Source organism: Podarcis erhardii (genome assembly GCF_964252035.2).
Source record: "Podarcis erhardii genome assembly, chromosome: 3".
Taxonomy (NCBI): Eukaryota; Metazoa; Chordata; class Lepidosauria; order Squamata; family Lacertidae; genus Podarcis; species Podarcis erhardii.
Genome location: NC_138507.1, coordinates 86,790,632 through 86,810,739, shown reverse-complemented (window position 1 = coordinate 86,810,739; position 20,108 = coordinate 86,790,632). Strand labels below are relative to the sequence as shown.

General features: G+C 38.6%; 1 protein-coding gene across 1 annotated transcript in view; it reads right to left on the bottom strand.

Moving 5' to 3' along the window:
• Nucleotides 1-20,108, bottom strand: part of ZFAND3 (zinc finger AN1-type containing 3) — a 146,394-nt gene that overhangs the window by 24,131 nt on the left and 102,155 nt on the right. Inside the window, exons 5-6 of the mRNA XM_081854227.1 lie at nucleotides 15,611-15,676; nucleotides 5,560-5,730 (exon numbers count right to left, since the gene is read on the bottom strand). Coding sequence (XP_081710353.1) covers nucleotides 5,560-5,730; nucleotides 15,611-15,676 — 237 coding nt within the window. The remainder of the gene's footprint in view (nucleotides 1-5,559; nucleotides 5,731-15,610; nucleotides 15,677-20,108) is intronic.

The window sequence follows — 20,108 nt, the reverse complement described above, 5'->3', positions numbered from 1 at the left end:
AGATCTTGGCTTTTTGCGAAGTTGTTAACAATAGTTTACATAAGAATTATTAAGCCCAGATGAGACTGTTTGAACACAGCCGCTGTCATTTAACATACTCTAGAGAGGAAGCAAGCACAATGAAGAGCCTCATGACAAATAAAGAATAAAAGTTCATTAAGAGCTTTCATGGCCGAAGATCCTTTTTTATCAGCTGCATGAAGAGGCTATTCTATTTTCTGGGGTGGTGGTTTGGGCTGAAAGAAGTGAGGTCAGAAGAAAACGAAATGCAACAGGTACAGTGGTACCGCGGGTTACATACGCTTCCGGTTACATAAGCTTCAGGTTATAGACTCTGCTAACCCAGAAATAGTGATTCAGGTTAAGAACTTTGCTTCCGGATAGGAACAGAAATCGTGCTCTGGCAGCGCGGTGGCAGAAGAAGGCCCCATTAGCTAAAGTGGTGCTTCAGGTTAAGAACAGTTTCCGGTTAAGAACAGGCCTCCGGAACAAATTAAGTACTTAACCCGAGGTACCACTGTATTGGCTGTGATAATTATGCTGAAGTTTTAATGTATGGGAAATTGTTACAATGACCATTTATTAAGCAGTGTTGATAACACAAACATGAGTAAACTTACAGAACAGATTAATCATATGTTATCAACTTTCTATAATAACTGACCTTCAATAATGCCTAGAGAAGAGTTAAAAAACAAAAGGGAAATAAAGAAGGTAGAAATTCCTCCTTTCGAAAGAACTAATTCTTGCCATATTTTGCTGTCGGGGAAGTATTACTAATTTTCCTTAACGAAAATTGACAATATAAAAGCTGAAATAAAAACTTAAAGGCAAAAATGTACAAGTGCAAAGTTCCAGCTATCTGTTTTGCTATATGCACAGATACAAACAAACAAAATCAAGGTATACGTTCCAAAAATTAACTTTTCAGTTTTAAAAATATTTTCAACAGGTATAGCCCCACGTTTTGGAGTGGTGGAGGGGAGCAGGTACAAAAGTAAAATGTGTCCTGATAAAGTGGTGGAAATTAAGAACCCCAGAAATCAGAATTATACATCTGAAAAAGACAATCCTATTATTATTATTAGACACAGAAATCAGTAATTTAGAGTTTCAATGTTTATTACTATTTTCTTTTATTTGAATTTTAAATTCAGCTGCTATAGTTGCTCAAAGTTACAGAAATATAAAGAAATCCACAAATTCTTCATTAACGTTGGCCTAATCTGTATTGGTATGGATAATTTCCTTTTCTTGCCTTCCAGCTATGACAGATATGTAGAAAGAACTTGTACCCACAGAAGATAAATAAAATTCATTCTTCAGCAGCTGAGTAGTATTCCCAAAGAATACTATAATAATAACAATCTTTCTGGCTTGTACTAGCTTGCCAGTAGATCGGGTAAGTCACAAGTTTTATTAACCCCACACTGATGACTCCTAAATGGAATCTGTCCTTCAAACTTCTTAAGCAGCAATACACAGAGAGATATTTTGAAACACTTGTAGTATCAAAATTAGCAATTTCTCAGCAGACCTGACATAAGGTGCCTCTACGTTGTTTTAAAAATTGAGGAGCAACAGGGTCAAGCTGACCCTTATTCTAAACACTTCCACAGTTAGCCTTTCAGGGTTTTTTTTTTACTTCTAATTTTGTTCTGTATATAACTTTGCATCCTCAACTAGACAAAGCTGGAAAATATTAATAGTGAAAATATCAGATCTTTAAAATAGTCTATAAATTCTTTAATAATGTTCTCGGTAATTTGTTTAGGTATCTCCAGTGTCTGGTACAGTGGTGCCCCGCAAGACGAACGCCTCGCAAGACGGAAAACCCGCTAGACGAAAGGGTTTTCCGTTTTGGAGGCGCTTCGCAAAACGAATTTCCCTATGGGGTTGCTTCGCAAGACGAAAATGTCTTGCGAGTTCCCGCGGGTTTTCCCCCGCTTTTTCGCCCTTTTCCTAAGCCGCTTCTCAGCTGATCCGCTGATAAGCCGCTTCTCAGCTGATTGCTAAAAGCCGCTAGACCGCTAATAGCGCTAATCCGCTAAGCTGTCAATGGGCTTGCTTCGCAAGACGAAAAAAACGCTAGACGAAGAGAATTGCGGAACGGATTCTTTTCGTCTTGCGAGGCACCACTGTACTTACTGCAATGGAAAAGATACCAAAGAATTTAATCAGGCAACAGCAGAGGGCCAGCTCGCCCGGCATTTACTTTTTGCTTACATGGACTGCTAATATTGTTTGTATATGCCATAACCACCACATAAAATCTCCCCAATGGCAGCACACTGTTTATTGAATTTATAATGCACTGAACAAACAATATAGCATTTTATTTATTTATTTATATTTAACAAAATGTATGTACTGCTTGACTAATAAAACCTCAAAGCGGTTTGTAAAAAATATTAAAATTATCTATTAAAAAGCAAGTAATTAAAAGCATTTTAAAGAGAATTAAAATTAACAGTGAAAGATTAAAACAAATCAACATACATATGTCTGGATAGGCTAGCCTAAACAAAGTTTTCATTTCCTGCTTAAAACATTTTTGTATATACAGTTGTTGAGTGAGAAGGGACCCCAAGGGTCATCTAAGTCCAAGGTAATGTAGACTAGTGTAGCAAAGGCACCTATGTGATGTCAACAGGCAGGGAGTTCCAAAGGGCAGATGCTGCTACATTAAAAGATCCACTTCTTACAAATGTGGAATGGGCATCATGTGGCATCTGCAACAGTGCCAGGTCCACAGATCTAAGTGGCTGAGTGGGCATTTATGGGGTAAGGTGATCTCACAAGTAAATTGGTCCCTAGCTGTTAAGGGCTTTATATCATAGCTGTTAACTTTTCCCTTTTCTTGCGAGGAATCCTATTCGGAATAAGGGAATTTCCCTTAAAAAGGGGGAATAATTGACAGCTATGCTTTATATACCAATAGTAACACAATGAACTTGGCCTGGTAACAAATCAGAACCAGTGCAGACCTCTGAGCAGAAGTGCTATATGCTTAGTTTCTGTGTCAAACAGCAAGGGAAGACTCACAGAAAGAGCATTGCAGTAATCCAAACTTAAAGTCACCCATGCCTGAGCTCTCCTAGTCCTGCAATGGTCACAGCTGTTGTATCAGGTGTAGATGCTCCTAGCCACTGAGGATACCTGGGCCTCCAGTGAAAAAGCTGGATCCAGAAGCATCCCCAGACTGCGTACCTGCTCCTAGAAGGGAGTGCAACCCTATCCGGGGCCCGCAATTGACCCATATTTCAGACATGGGAACCATTCAACCACCGTGGCTCTGTTTTGCCAGCATTCCAGCTCAGCCTGTTTAGGCACAGGAAGTGCTTTTTCTTTGGCACAGAGTTATGGACATCACACTAAACAAGAGGCTGCTTTCTGGGTGGGGTGGAGCCACTCTGTTAGCTTCCCAGCAGGCAGGGAGCTGTTGTTTACCAGGAGGAAGAGGCAGAGGGGAGAAGCAGCAGGAATAATATTTGTCAGGCCATGAATGTGGTAGTATAGATTAAGCTACTACATGGCCCATCCCTGCTTGAGGAACTTAAAATTTAATAGTTGCAAACATGTCAAGGTAGTTTCAACATAAGCACTGGCCTGGCTTATAGCAGCCCCTGACATGCCCACTTCAGATATAGCCTAATAATTATAATCTGCACTGCCCTATCCATGCTTCATGTGCCCTTCCAAAATCCATATTTATCAAGCTTTCCTGCTGTGTATTTTCTAAAGTAGATAATTTACAAAGTGTTGTGTTATTAAAATATTATGGTAGTGCAGTTAATAGGTCTGGAAATGGGTCTGCTAAGCATCCTGTGGTTAACATGCTGACTAAGCTGCAAATTAGCATCTTCTATTCTCATCTCTGAATGCATCAACAAACATTTGGGAGCTCAAAAAGGCCATCAAGGAACTCTTACTTTGGAAAAGAATGCAACTTGCACACAGAGAACAGGATGGGGGTTCTTTGGTTTGTCACTCTCTGAATTGATTTGCATGTTTTCAAGTGGACTTTTCTGCAAATGTAACTGTAATTAAGTTTATGAACTTTAAATGAAACAGGAACATATCCAGTGAGGATATGAGGTGCCTGCAAAGGAACCTCCAAGGACAACACTGCCTAGAAAAAGAAAACCATGCTGGATTGAACATATAAACCCGTAAGTATTTGGATTTGAAGATATTACTGGAAGACCAGAAGCAGGCTGTTAAAAATAGTATCTTTAAGTCTTTATGGTGCAATTTAGTTAGCACATAATGATTCTGGTTAAAGAGAAGGAAAATGCTTTCTACTAAAGTGTGATACAAACACTCAATATCTGTAATTTCTATTTACATTTTTATATATAACACACCCACAGACCAAGCAAAGTTAAAAGGTCAGCATGTTGTTTCCAGTGTGATATGAAACAAAAAAGTTACTTCTTCAATTAAAACTTAAGAGTTTGAAGAAGAAAATAAATAGATTTTTTTTTATCTGTGAGTATATTCTTCAGAGAGACACTAACAAGCTCCTTCCTTCAAACTGTGACAGAAGCAATAATAGAATAGCATCTAGTGCAAACATCATGCTTGGCAAACAGAATGTACAGAGACATGTTACAATGACAGCAGTTCTCATCATTTAGCTCACATTTTACTGAGAAAGCCCAAGAAAAATGTTTAAGTCACAAGCTTGTATGCACTAAATGTTCTGCAGTGATGGCCTGCTTTATTCTGTTGATTTAACTAGACATATGTAAAAACCCTTAGTTATAACTGTACAGACAGTTTGGCCATTTAATTCATACCTAATGCACATCATGAAAGAATAATATTAGGCGAACGCACAGATTACTCTGAATACACAGCAACAAATTTGGTTCCTCTAAGAGAGTATTGACATCTGGAGACAGGGTGTACATTGCTATTGAAAAAAAAGAACTGGAGTATTTCTCTGTTATGTAGTTCAAGGTGCCTCATAAGCAATTACTATAATTGCTGCTATGTTGCAATTGATCCCTTGGTTTCCTGATGAATCACTGCGTTTGATCCTCCCTCCTCCAATAAAGAACTATCTGCGCATGACCCCTCAAGGTACCATGTACAGATCCCTGAATTCAAACACATCTGTTCTTCACATTGCAGTGAGCAGAGAAACCTTTACAAGAATGGAAGCTCAAGTCTAGACACTGGGACTCTCCCATGTGTGAGGAGTCACTAGAATTGACCCATGCCTTTAATATCAGATGAATGATGCATTTGTTGGCACAAAGGCAGAAACACGGAGCTACTGCCCAGAAGGAAAATCCAACAAACTGATATATCTTTACTTGGATGTATAATGGACCTTTATAACCTACCTCTTCACACATGGAGTACAAAGCTTTAGTATACTTGTGAAGGGATTTAAGAGTCTTGACTTTTTGTAAGGTTGCAGCCACTTCCAATACTGTACAGATTTCATTATTTTTTCTCTACACCGGTGCAAGCTGCATCACAACAACATGACCCAGATTCCCCCCAGACATACAAGGGTGGGGTGGGGCAGTTCGTAAGAATCCTTACCACAGCGACATGATCCCAGTTCCTGCTGTACCAGCTCCAGTTTTGTTTGGCACTGGAAACACCTGCGTCTGCTCTTCTGTTTAGAACGGCTAATTTCTTCAGGCCTGTCATGACTGTCCTCCAATAATCGTGGCCGCTTCTCAGGAGACGCCTCGTTCTCCGACTGTGAATCTGTTGTTTTATGAGAAACATTGGAGCACAGTGTTAGCTTTTCTTCCGTGAGGCCTTTACTCTAGTCACGGAATTAATGATGTGCATATAGCATCGCTTGCAAACTGTGTGTTTCTTTTTATCCCCTTGCATATATATAAACCCAATTAGTAGTCAAAACAGGCACCAGGTAAAGATGCTATTAGCTTTGTTCCCCACAAGGCCCCTTCCTGGTTTACAAAACCAAATACAAAATGAGTTGGCGTACTCTTACTCTCAATTGGTTGTGGCTCTGACTTTGTGATGACACATGGAGAGAAAACACCAGCCTAGGCAACTACAAGCCTTGCTTTTCATCTCATTTGTAGATTTTCCTATACATCTTCAGCCTCCCTACTGTCCTGACTACATACAAACCAATTCTGCTTCTGAAGAAAAAACAATTGAACGCAAATTCAGCCTATTTCCTGGCTGAGCGGGAGAGAGATTTTTAGGGCACAGTGTGCTAGCTGCAGCTCCAATAACCACGACGGCACATGAAAGCACCGTACTGTGCCTCCCTCTCTCTACAAGAACAACAATTTAAATGTAAATGATTATACACAGACAAGATAAACTAAACACAACATGTACCTACCGCTACAGATCCAAAATCCTCTGAGGATCTCTCTTTAAAGCCAGTCAAGGTACTACATATTTTAATAACCTTATTTGTAATTTTTGCTCTCCCGGAAAACTAATGTTGTTGAGAAGGAGTGGAGATAGGAAAATACATTGCTTTACAAAGCTGTAAATTGAAAGGTACTTCAGGTAAGCCACCTACAGGAAGAGGGAAGCTAACACATTTAATGCCCATAACATTCAGAATGCCACAGTGTGCAAAGAGGCATTTTCAAACCTACAATCCACTTCAAAAGATGTGTCAAGTGAGGACCAAGTGATTAGACTGCCCAGCTGGAATCTATATAATAGCCTCGTTTGCTTGTAATAGTAAGCCATAGTTAAACTATAGTTTACCAGGATCAAACACGCTGCTCAAATTATGCCTGCCTGCCCCACTTTGTCATGCAGGGAGGAAAGAAATAAGAATGCTGATTTAGTATTATGTGTGACCCATGGTTTCATCATTGCTTTTTCTCATGGTGTGCTTGGAAAAAAACAAACTACGAATGTCTGTTTACATACAATGTTAAGCCAGTGCATGGGATGTTTTCTACACTGCAAGGCAAAGTGAAGAGGTTGTCTTATCGTGTGATTTGCGTACTGTGTATTAGCATTCTTCATGTGATTTATTATTTCTGTAGTGCTTTTCATTCACATGAATCACAAAGCGGCTTACAAACAATAAATAGCAATAACAGAACAGAACATCACAAATACAACATAAATCACATAGCATAATTAACAAATCTTTAGTAAAACAATTATAAATCATCAGTAAAACAACTGCAGTCTATAAAAAACTATTAACAAAACAACTAAAAAAATAGGCAACAGCACAATTACAACAAAAGTCATATCATAGGATTCACAAAGTACTACAGAATTCATAATCCATAAAACAGTATTAACAACATTAACGAAATAGCAACCAATGAACTAAACTAAGCATTCATACACACACACTCCCCACCCCCATGACTCATATTCTGCCACTCTATTCATTCAGTTTATTAAAAGACACGTGCACATAATGCATGTGGCAACAACTTTGTTCCAAAGGTTCCTCTCTTCCCTCACTGGTCTTCCTCTGAAGCTTCTCTGTGAAGGCTCCTGGAGCCAGAGGGTGGGGCAAGGCAGGTGGAAAACGCCACTGCCTGGTGGCCAGCACAAAGTCTCTCTCCCCTTACCATAGTTTCATTCACTCTGGCTTATTACGTGCAAAGCAGGCCATTGTATTTAATCTACTCTACTCTCTCTCTCTTTCTATGTGTAGTATATTGCATTTTGATTAAAATCAAGTGTACAAACTAACTGCAAGTTAAATTTCTAAATATTTCTAATAACGTAGTGCAAGTGAAAGGTTATGCATTAACTAGATAGGCCAGCACTTCCCCATTCTGCATTTCAAACCACGAGAGGGCTAACATAAGGCTATCATCCAATAGCATTTTTAAAAGCGGAATGGCATATTCAGCCCTAGACTTTGAGATTATATGTAACATTAACAATTCAATGTGTTGCATGCCTAAAGCTCTGTGAGAATAGCTCAGTAAGATTTTAGGTCTCTAGATACACCTGATAAAGCAATTTGGTTACTACAACGAACATCTTACATAATAGCATGTAGAGACAGAGTGTGTGGAGTTATGGAAAAGTTTTAAACTTGCTGCCTGAGTTACTAAGCAATTGCCCCATACAGGCTCCCTGCATCTTCTGGGTTATCATAAAGGGGAAACAGATGAAAGTGCCATACTCCCCATTCTCCTAGTGTGAAATCTTTAGTCCAGCTCCTTATGATATAATGAACAGCAATGATGCTGAGAGAATTGTTCCTTTAGTCTCCCATGCAGGTATTTTGAAAGAATGGGAAGTGGAGCGGGACATCTGGAGATGGCAAAAGACTAAGAGGGAATGGGCCTACTGTCTTTCCAAGTCACAGTAGAATCTTCATAATATGCTACTGTGTTCATTGGAAATATTTTATAAATAGATGATTGTTAATTAAGCAGCTTAAAGCAACAGCACTCTAGTGGGTCTTTTCATTGTAAGCCAGAGTTGACTAATATTAATAGATTATATATAATATATACACACTATCATTGTTTAATTGTTTCTATGATTATTTTTTCTATGTTTTTAATTGTTCTTATTTTTAGCTGTAAGCTGTCTTGAGTCCCTGCTAGGGAGAAAGGCAGGGTATAACAACAACAGCAACAACAACGGCCTCGGTCCAGTATACCTGAAGGAGCGTCTCCACCCCCATCATTCTGCCCGGACGCTGAGGTCCAGCGCCGAGGGCCTTCTGGCGGTTACCTCATTGCGAGAAGCCAAGCTACAGGGAACCAGGCAGAGGGCCTTCTCGGTAGTGGCGCCCGCCCTGTGGAACGCCCTTCCAGCAGATGTCAAAGCGATAAACAACTACCTGACATTCAGAAGACATCTTAAGGCAGCCTTGTTCAGGGAAGTTTTTAACGTGTGATATTTTACTGTATTTTTGGTTTCTATGGAAGCCGCCCAGAGTGGCTGGGGAGGCCCAGCCAGATGGGCGGGGTATAAATAATACATTATTATTATTATTATTATTATTATTATTATTATTATTACAACCACCACCACCTAATATAATTGGGGTATGCCTACATTTATCTCATTTATTAAATAAATTTATATTCCACTTTTCTATTTCTCAAAGAACACATAAATAATATGATTGTTTTACCAAAGAATTACTGCTAGTGTCTAAACTATGGTTTAAATGTAAAAGCGCAGCATGTTGGTGTACACTGCTAAAAGTTCTCTCTCCATGCCTTCCTCTGCTGCCTAGATACAGGCCAGAGTCTGAGTTGTGACAAGCAAACCACGAGGCCAGGTTGGGGTAACACTATGCTGAGGTGCCTGGTGAGATATCACTGGAGAACAGGGGGTGGGAAGAGAGAAAGGAAGGGTGGTCTTTACCACAGTGTACTGCTGCCATAACACAAGTGAAAAGAAGGATTTCACTAGTGTACAGTTTCTAAGGATGCAGATTCTTCTAATTGTAGATACTCTGCAATATTGGAAAAAGGAGAAATTAAGTCACTCAGAAGATCAAAATTTCTAATGCAGTCTTGAAGCAGAGCACATGCCTTAAAAACTGTTTTGTCTCTGGCTGCAAGTTACATTTGTTCCTTACGGTCACTGTTCATGTCTTTATTATTCAATGTTCTCGTCTCATAATTCTGAAATGAATTGTGTCAGGACTTGTCAGTGCTGAATTTCAATCTCTTAATCTCCTGACACAGTACAGTTTACAACACATAGCTTTCCTAACAGCAATTGTGGCACTTCCCTGATGTTTCAGAGAATTGTTTTCCTCAACAGAGGTAAGAATGGGGAAGATGAACAAGGGAATATGTAAACAGGAAGGAAGGGAGAAAAAGATAGAAAGTATCAAGGGAGAAAAAACTCCTCAATCTCTACTTGCTTCTCAAGAAAGGACTCGTTAGATTAATCTCCGGCATGATGACAGTATTTGAGGCATGGCGTTCAAGGGAGTTTTTTTTAAAAAAGACCTATCATAGCCAGAGAGATTGACATTTATGATCCCAACTACTGTGCAAACATCAGTAAGGGCAATAACTAATGAGCCTTCAAACATCACTGCCACAGTTCCCCCGACTATTTAAAAAAGGAACTTAAGCTATCAAAATGAAATCCATCAAGAATTCTGCACATTAGGCACTGATTGTAGAGGGAAGAAGGGATGGAAGAAGGAAAATAAAGGAAGGAAAAGACACAGGAAACCAGAAGCAAGAAGTGGCAGTAAGAGTGTTGGGCATGAACAAACAATGACTTGATCAGGTGGTTTGCTGAGGAATGAGAGAAGACAAAGAACAAACACCAGAATCTATACTTTTCCATATGAAAATGTCTGTAGACAGTTCATGGTTTTAAGAAATAGGCAACAATCTTTTGGTTAGAGGAATCTGCTTGGCCCACTGAAGAAATTTATCCAGAACAAGCGCTACTTCAATTTTCATGTGTACACCATTTATTACACAAACAGTATTTTGCCTTGAGTCTTAATTGCTACAAACTTGGAACTGTGGAACCAAGATCTTTGCAAGGTATGTGGATGTGTATTTCAAAGGCGAAATCATAGCCTTTGAAATCTACATTTGCTTGTAGCTGCTAGAAACTAAAAACATAAGACAACAGTTTTTAAGAAGTTATTGCTTATTTCCCAGCTATAGCTGTGTAGAAGAGATTGTACACACATTCCATTTCTAGCTTCCATTTGTGTTTTTAAAAAAATACATTTAAAATGGCCCTTTTACAATAGAGAATTTGAAAATTGCTTTTAAAAATAAAACACTAAGTTATTATACTTAACCTTATTTTGAATTATTTCTGCAATGAGAAAGGCTGAAACAGAAAACTTGGTTTGCATAGAAACAGCCAATTTAGGATTTTAACCAGTCCTCAACAACAAATTATTCCGAAGAAAGTCTCTGCTGCTGACTAAGAGAAATATCTAATATTCAGCCATTGACTTAAACTACCCCAGAGAAACAGCTTTATAACTGGTAAATCAATGATATACCAACCATGACACGATGATTAAAAATTAAGCATACAAAAAGTGTTGTACACAACTATTGTAGAACTGAAGAGAATACCTAATACAGAAGTACAGAGTAAAATGATTTAGAAATCATCTGCTGCAGTGAAGGAGGAAAGATAATAGGTGATCACCACCCAGGGCAATAATGGACCTGACCAAGTCATATTCATTAATTTCAATAGGTCTAATATGAGTAAGAAGTTGAATATCACCCAAGTATTTGTAAAAACATATTTGCTGATATGTCATCATATGTCATTTATATATGTCAATGTTTTATATATGAAATTGTTTTACTTTTTATATATGTAATTGTTTTTTAGAGTTAAATCACTGCAAGGTGTTTTATAGGAAGTGATCCATAAATATAATGAAATACGGGGGTGGGACCCATGCACCCCCAGAAACATGGCTGCAGTTCAATTTCATTTTCTGAGATGTTACACTAATATAGTGCGGGAATATTGGAAAGAATTCTAATCTGCCCCTTACTGAACCAGACAAGATGCAATTCCAATCTGAGTTACTGTAAGCTCTGTATGTTAAGATATTCACATGCATGCTCACACAGCAGATGGAGTTCTGCAAAGAACTAATTTAAATAGTGAAACATAGTTTGGTTGGCTGTGGTTGCTTAACAGCGGGAGGAAGGCAGTATGCACTTGTGTAGACACTATCAGTTGAACTTGTGAATGCTGACAGGATTGTACACAAACTGGGTTCCTGAGAACCAAGGAGGTGCTATCAACAAGATTTGCAGAAGTACAAAAAATAAAATAAAATCCTAGGGTGCAGGGGGACCTACGATAGACACTTTGCCAATGTTAGTTATTTTTAATGTATGGTAACCATAACGATAGTAACCTCAAATCTTTTAAATGCAACCCATGGGGTGCAGTGTACTAAATGCATAGCATCCTTTCACATTTTGCCTCCCCTCCGAAAAAAAGATATGGAAATATGGAGGAGATAATACAATTGATATCAGAAATAGGCAGCAAAACGAGACAGTAAAATTCCATCAACATCCATCATGCTATCTTGGTACATTATCATCTCCCAGCCTCTATTAGCCTTTGCTGTGTCAGTGCAAGTCCTGGACACTTTATCCTGTTTATAATTGCTGATGAGCGGTAATAAGGCCTCTATGCCTCAGCTCCTGTGCGTTCCACTTCAGTGCCCACCTATTAGGTGATAACTTTTATTTACAGCCTTGCTTGATGTGCTGTTCTATTAGTACAACTGAGCAGTGAGCAGGGTAAAAAAGTGTCATTAATGGGCGCTGTCACTGCCAGGACCTATGATGTAGAGTGCACCTTTGTCGGTGTTCCATCATCACATGCCTTCCAATGAGAAGGTCCAAAGAGAGCTGAATTGGTAACATGGTGCCCGCCACCAGTCAAATACTAAAGAGCTCCTTAAAGAGCACCTTAAAGGTCAAATGAAACAACAAAACTCTCTCAAAGTTGTTTTTATAATAAAAGGCCTCACTAACCTTTTTTATACTGTTAGCACAGACACGTTACCACTGCAGAGCAATAGCATACCTAATTAATGGTGGAACCAGAGGGTTGTGCGGGGTTTTTTTTTGTCCTTGCTGCACATATTACGCATGATAAAAATGTGAGCGTAAAAGAGGAAGCTAAAAAAAAAATTACAGCCAAAGCCAAGAAACTAGCCATTGGATTTGGTATATCCACTGCACTTACTTTCTAGCATTTCCAAGCAAATTGACACCTTTAAAAGCTCAATCATAGCTGCTGCTCCCAATCTAGCAAAGCACAACCCTGTACTTAACAGATAAATATCTCTACAAACTATGGCGGAATTATGTCATGTTTGACTGGGACTACTTTTCTTGCAGGAAGAAGCTAGAAGGTATACATTATGCTTGAAGGTAGGTACAGACAAATCTGTCATTTTTTTGTTTCTCTCAGTTTCTCATTTTCCCTGTTGTGAAGCTTAGTTTGCTCAGATTCGTAAACTGACACAGAAGTCTGCACAAAAAAACCTATCATTTTAATTACTGTGTATTTCAATAAAGTTGTGAAACTGGTGTTTATATTCTCAAAACTGCTTAGAAGCCTATTTTGGCATTAAGTGGTACATAATAAATCTTGTTCTCATTTCTCACAATGTATGCATTTTTTAAGCAATTTTGCTTAATACATATATTTATGAAAGTACAGTAATGTTATAATAAACTGTGTTTTGTACTAATACACATATTTTTCTATATAATTCTCTATAATAATATGCATTTTTCTGTCCATTTTTTGATTCGAAAACAGCATTACAAATTTCAGAAAGGTACAAATTTCAAAGGGTAACTGTGTTTCGGTTTCTGCATTGTTCTGGGAAGTGCAAATTAGGTAAGTTCGTATTAAAATGCAAATAACGTCGCCCATGCCTATTTATAAAGGGCAAACTAAATGCTATCTGCAAACATGTGAATGCAGCCAGGGCCAAGGCCAAATTTACCGCTTAAGTACTTACACAGAAAAGGGATGGGGGCTCAACACTTTTCCTATTCAATATATTCAACATAAACATTTTAATAGTGTGAAAATATTATAGACACCAAAACTACCAGAAGTGAAAATTGAAAAAAGCAGGAAATGTTGTTCCATTCCTTTGTGAATCTTATGTGGTTATTTCTTTTCAGAAAATACAAGTACTACAGTGGTGCCTCGCAAGACGAAATTAATCCATTCCGCGAGTCTCTTTGTCTTGCGGTTTTTTTGTCTTGCGAAGCACGGCTATTAGCGGCTTAGCGGCGATTAGCGGCGATTAGCGGCTTAGCGGCTATTAATGGCTTAGCGGCTTTAAGAAAAAGGAAACAAACTCGCAAGAACTCGCAAGATGTTTCATCTTGCGAAGCAAGCCCATAGGGAAATTCGTCTTGCGAAGCACCTCAAAAAACAGAAAACTCTTTCGTCTAGCGAGTTTTTCGTCTTGCGAGGCATTCGTCTTGCGGGGCACCACTGTACTGGGATAGAGAAGATTGGCTTCACAGCTATTTTAGATGCAAAATCTTTTAGCACTGAGAATGTTGGAGCTAACCATTAAGGGGCATTTTCATTTATCTCTACCTTAACATAAATGGCTTCGTATTATGCTAGTGAATGTAGCAGAATCACTATTAGGTGCTGCAATTTCTGATATGGGGAAGTTTTTCTGCCTCCCCCTTTCCAAAATTATACTGTTTCTTTAGTTTAGATGCACTTCATAGGCATATCCCTGAGCTAATGACATATCAGTTTCCATGCAGCTACACTGAGTGTCAAAATCAATGCCACTGCCCTTAAGTTGACACCTATGCACACATCAAAACCTATTTACTCAAAAAGGAGGTTACCGTCATGTTACACATTTGCATTCTCTTGAGACACTGTGGTCAATTAAGCACAGAGGCTTCATGGCCCAATGAGACCCCAAGCTTAAGACACCAAGGGGCATCTACCGCTTGCTACCATGTTTTGATGGTCAATGAAAGCCATTCTCTTTGTTCATGGAAGTAAGACCACAGCAAAAAAGAAAAAGTGTGGGGGGGGGGAGAGAAAGGAAGAATTTGTTCAGGATCCAGCTTCTGCCCAGAGATGAAGTGGCCGCTGTGCTTGCTTCATCCAAAATCTGTTTTGCTATTATTTTTCTTACTCTCAATAAGAATGATATCTTAGTAAACTTTATTTTTGTACAGAGCTAGTAATCTCTTCCCACCCACCAACACTTGAAAACTAGGAATTCTGATGGAGTATAGCTAACTCAGCTGATTACCTTGCTGGGGTGGGTCTTGAATCTAGCAATGAAGATCCCAAGGTTTTTGATACGAAGGAATTTCAACATTTGTCCTGGGGATTCATTCTCATTCTCATACACACACACACACACACACACACGAAAAGTCACATACTGGTTTTGCAGTGGGCAGGATCCTGATATCCTGCTGATAAGAAAATCTTAAGACTAGACTTGTGCTATTTCCAGATCATAAAGCATAGTTTAAGATGGCAAGTTAATAAGGTGGTGTACCCCAAGACACTTGCGTAGACTGTTCAATTCCAGAATGTTTCAGTGGGTGTCTACTATGGCTGGGATGCCAAATAACTGACTACCATTGCAAAGGTAGAAGCTATAGTTTTGCTTAATTTTGGTATCATTTGTTAGAAAGGTAGGAGGAGTGAGGACTACTTGCCCTTCAGCCTTGAATAAATTGAGAGACATGCATTGCAGCATAGCAAAGCTTTTCTACTGCCCATCTGCTACAGCTGTGCTCATTGCCAAAAAGGAACATTAGTAGTCAGCAGTGGTACCTGTCATGGCCTAGGACAGCTCAGGACTCTCTTGCTTGTTGCAGGAAGTAAGAAGTGTCCCTCCATGGTAGTATATTTTAGCGTAAATGGTAACTTTTAATTAGATTTTTTTTAAGGTGTTGGGAACCCTAACAATTTGTTCGGCTGTCTTTTAAGGTTTGGTAATTCTTGATGTTTTGGTGAGTGTGTGGTTGATTGTGGTTATTTACACATACGTGGTGAATGTGCAGCTCTTGGTTCCCAGTGTTATTTTTTAATATTGTTCTCTCCTTCAGCATACTATATAGCTTGATGTGATGTTTAAAAAGAAATTAAGATTTACCTGAATCGCAGGATCTTTTGGTTGCTGTGGTTAAGGAGACATGAGCTGTATCTGTGCATGGCCCACCTGAAAACAGAGAAATAAGTCAGTTCCAGAAAATTACTTTTGCATTATTGCTATGTTGGTCATCCAGAACAGTATAATATCCAAAGGCATATAGGTAACCAATACAAACTTGCATAGGCATGCTACAAATGCTGTGGAAGAGTCACAACAATAATAATGAAGCTGGAGCTCTCTGCTCCTACACCAAAAAATGGACATCGTGAAAATTCTGCAGTAGGATAATATAGAGGAGAGGTGAGATAACAGTCATGGCCAACACTGATGAACAAGGCAACATATACTACAATAAATTCTATATAACTTTACATATATTATTTAAAACCAATATTCAATTTAAAAAAATGACATCCTAACCATTTAGCAATTGGCTTAGTGACTGGCTTCTAAATTTCCTAGCAGACCTCAACATGTACCAGAGCAGAACTCTCCAGAGAGCTTGTTAAGCCAGCTGCCTAATAACTGTCTGATATATTGCAGTAAACACACATACCTGATCAGTTACGCTGAAATGAATTGACAGCAAATGTAACTGGCAACACTGCAGCTTTGATAACTGATTATAACCTTATAGTTTAAAATTAAGTCATTATGGTAAAAGGCGAGTCCCCAAGTACCAATAACTGAATGCAAGATAGTGTTATGAAAATACTCCTCTAGTTATGTCGATGGGCTTCTACTTGTACAATATTCAATATGCATGCACCCACAAATCAACACAGCTAGTTAAGAGTGTGACCTGTGAATCAGAAGCTGCAAGTTCAAATCTCACCTTGGCCATTAACTTGTTAGGTCACTATTTTCTTAACCCTCCATCTGCAATAAAGGGGTAAAACTGCCTCCTCTTACAGGTTTCTTAAACATCTTGAATAATCTAAATTACATAGCACATCCTTGTGGAAATGCCTCTGTGTAAGTTGCCCTCACTGCCACTTCACACACACTATTTCCAATACAGGCAGGTCCTGCTTTATGAACGCTTGCTATGCAAAAATCCATTTATCTGAACACAAGGAACTAGTGCCCAAACCTTGCTATATGCACCACAGATTCCATGGTCAGGAACACAATGGAAATTGTCAACTTGTTATGCGAATGGAAATTGTTGACTCACTTTGCAAACACTTCCCTAACAAACTGTTTCCAGGGAACACACTTGTGTTTGTAAAATGGGACCTGCATGGATAGGTGTCTCAATATGAACAAGTCATCATGAATATTTATTCCCTGTGGAAAATGCAACATGTATTGCAACAGTTAGCGGGCACTGATGAGAGACTGGTTTTGTTGTCCTCCAAGGAATTCACCAACATTAAAAGACAATTTTTAGGGAGCTTTCCCACTGCACATTTCAAGCTGCTGCTTAAAAGGCAACCAGTGAAACAAAATGGAACCCTAGTGAGTCCTTACTGTAAGCAACATTGCAAGAGTTTACTCAGATTATAAAGCAATGAAAATGAGGTGCTTACTAGACTAACAATACCATGTACCTTCATTTTCAGAAATCCTGCTACTTATCTTCCTGAACTGCAGTAAGGAATAATTTAACAGCCAAATATGAAATTGTTCACATAAGGTAACCATGAATACAATTTCTGTACATTTAGACCTTTATCAAAATATCAAAATAGGATATAGCCCAAGAAATATAGATGGAAATATATACCAGCAGTCTGAAAGCGGAGATGGGGCACCTTTGGCCTTCCAGATGTTGCTGAACTACAACTCCCATCAGCCCCAGCAAGCACAACCAAAGATCAGGGTTTATGGGAGTTGTAGTTCAGCAACATCTGGGGGGGCAAAGGTTCCCCACACCTGTCCTAAATAATGTTTGTGACCCTGAGGCATAGAAATCTCAAAACTGAATTCTTCCCACCTGTGTTAACTACTTGGTTGTGGTTACAAGGAATCTGATCTTGTGAAGAGATTCAATATATGGGGAGTTGTTGTGTTATTTATTTATGATATAAATAATAAATAAATACTTTTTTATTTATACTCCACCCTTCCCAGTTCAGAAAACCGGGCTCAGGGCGGCTAACAACAAATTTAAAACACTTAATTGATGCAACAAAGTGATAAATATCTCCTGCAAGTGCAGTTCAAATAAATTTTAGCCACCATATACTTCTGAATAGAAGAGTAAAATAATTACAATGCAGATAGGATAGCCGTGTGAAAAATGCTTTTACTATGAAATATCAATAGAACGTAAGAGTATAACGTATTTTGTGTTCAGATTTTATCTAAATCTGATTGTATATCCTTTTGAAGAACAGATGAACATTATTTTTCTACAATTCAGGCACCACATAGCCTGAGTTGGAATCGTGATGAAGTAGTTCTATACTTCATCAGGTTTTAGAAGTGGAATTTGATAGAACTTATTCCAGACTTCATATAATGGAAGAAGTTCATCTTATTGTGGAAAAAACAATAACCAGAAACCCACATTTATTGTAGGGTAAAACATTTACTTGCAATCACTGTAGATTTAAACATCAAAGCATATCCAGGCCTTCATCATTATCCTCTAATGCAGAACTTCACCTATCGTTCTTTTGCACTCTTTTGCTGAGAACTGTAATAAAAAATGCTTTGTGTATTGTCCAATCATATATTTCATAAGAAACACTGACTGAAAAGCAACTAAGCAGCAGTATTTCCAGCAACTGCTCCTACCTCTAGCCACAAATCAGCAGTTTCTGTGAAATTTTTCAAAGGTAGATGAAGAATAAAACATGCTTGCTTAAGCCCCTCACTGACAGAATGAAGTTGTTCTGTGATCAAGTATTCTCCTATATATGTGCCAAACCTCATGAGATGTTGAACACATAGTTTGCCACTGAGTACAAACTTTCCCCACTCAAATTGCCATTGTAGGGGGATCCTTTCCTGCCTGTTGTGGCTTTGATCTGGTAAAAAAAATGCTCCCAGGACCCACTCACCCCAGTACACTACTGATGTGGAAACACTGAGCTGTATCAGAACCACAGCAGGAGTCAAAGGGTTAAATCTAATCTGAGTTTGAAATAGTCCACTGTCCCAGTTTAGAATGAAGCCAATTGCTGTGTGCTAGGCACCTGCTCTTTGTCAGATTGCTACCATAGTAAGTACTATACCAGGCATAGGCAAACTCGGCCCTCCAGATGTTTTGGGACTGCAACTCCCATGATCCCTAGCTAGCAGGACCAGTGGTCAGGGATGATGGGAACTGTAGTCCCAAAACATCTGGAGGGCCAAGTTTGCCTATGCCTGTACTATGCATTCAATTGGTACCGGATTGGTAGTTTTCAACCTTTGTATCTACTAAAGCCTCCCAATGCTAGAGAGAAAAATCTGTTCTGATATCTCACAACTCTACACAAGATGAGAAAGGCGAACTAATTAGCAATATTCATGCTTAAGTCAATCCTGGAAAAAGGCAGACAGATACTGGAAGAGAATGGGAGAAACTGATAAAAATATAGCACAGAGATACTTAAATGGCTTAACCAAACTACAGAAAAAGGTTTATAGCTTGATAGTCAAGCCTCCTCTACTAACGACAGGTACCTCCAACACACTCACCTCACATTTTGAGAAGCAAGGCACTAGATTCAACACGACATTAAGGCATGTTCTAACCTAAACTGTTAGTTAGGTCTTCAACAATTACATTTGGATGTAGATACGAATGCACAATGTTAAGGCCCCATTTCCATATCACTCAGTGGGTTGTGGAAACTGTTTTAGAATCAGTCTAGGTTGATTTCCAGCTGAATAAATCATATGACTGCCAACCTTTATAAGGCTCGCACAGGCAGAATTTTTGCATATTATAAAGGCAACTGTATTTTGGAATGCTTGCAATTAAAAAAAGGAAGCCCATATCAACTAAGAAATCAGGTTGCTGAACAGACATCTAAAAGTTGAGATATCTTGCTATCATTCTTTTGGAAGCCTGCATAAATATTAACTAAAATGAGTAACTTTTTAAAGATTTATTGTACTTCCAATATTCTCTCTTAATTAACATGACATTTACATAACACCACAATTAATTTTCAACTACAGGCACTGTGGACTAATTAGAAATGCATCATCCCTTATTAAATACCTTGTCAATTTCACTCCTATCGTAATCTCCTTGATGATTTTACCTTTGCAGGATTAGACATAATGACATACCAAATCTCATATTCAGATAAAGTTTGGGTATCTAAATTAGAAGTAAAGCATATGTACACACATTAGTAAGTTTCTGTAATACAGTTTTTGCTATAACATCCCTCGGCATGCAGATGTGTGCAATAAATTATTTCCCATGTCTGTAATAATACTAAAGCCACTATATGGAATGCTTCACCAGAATTTTCTCAGCAGCCTGGAAGGGACCCTAGATTGACAAATCTACTTGACTACTTCCATCAAGTTTCAATACTTTCTTGAGAAT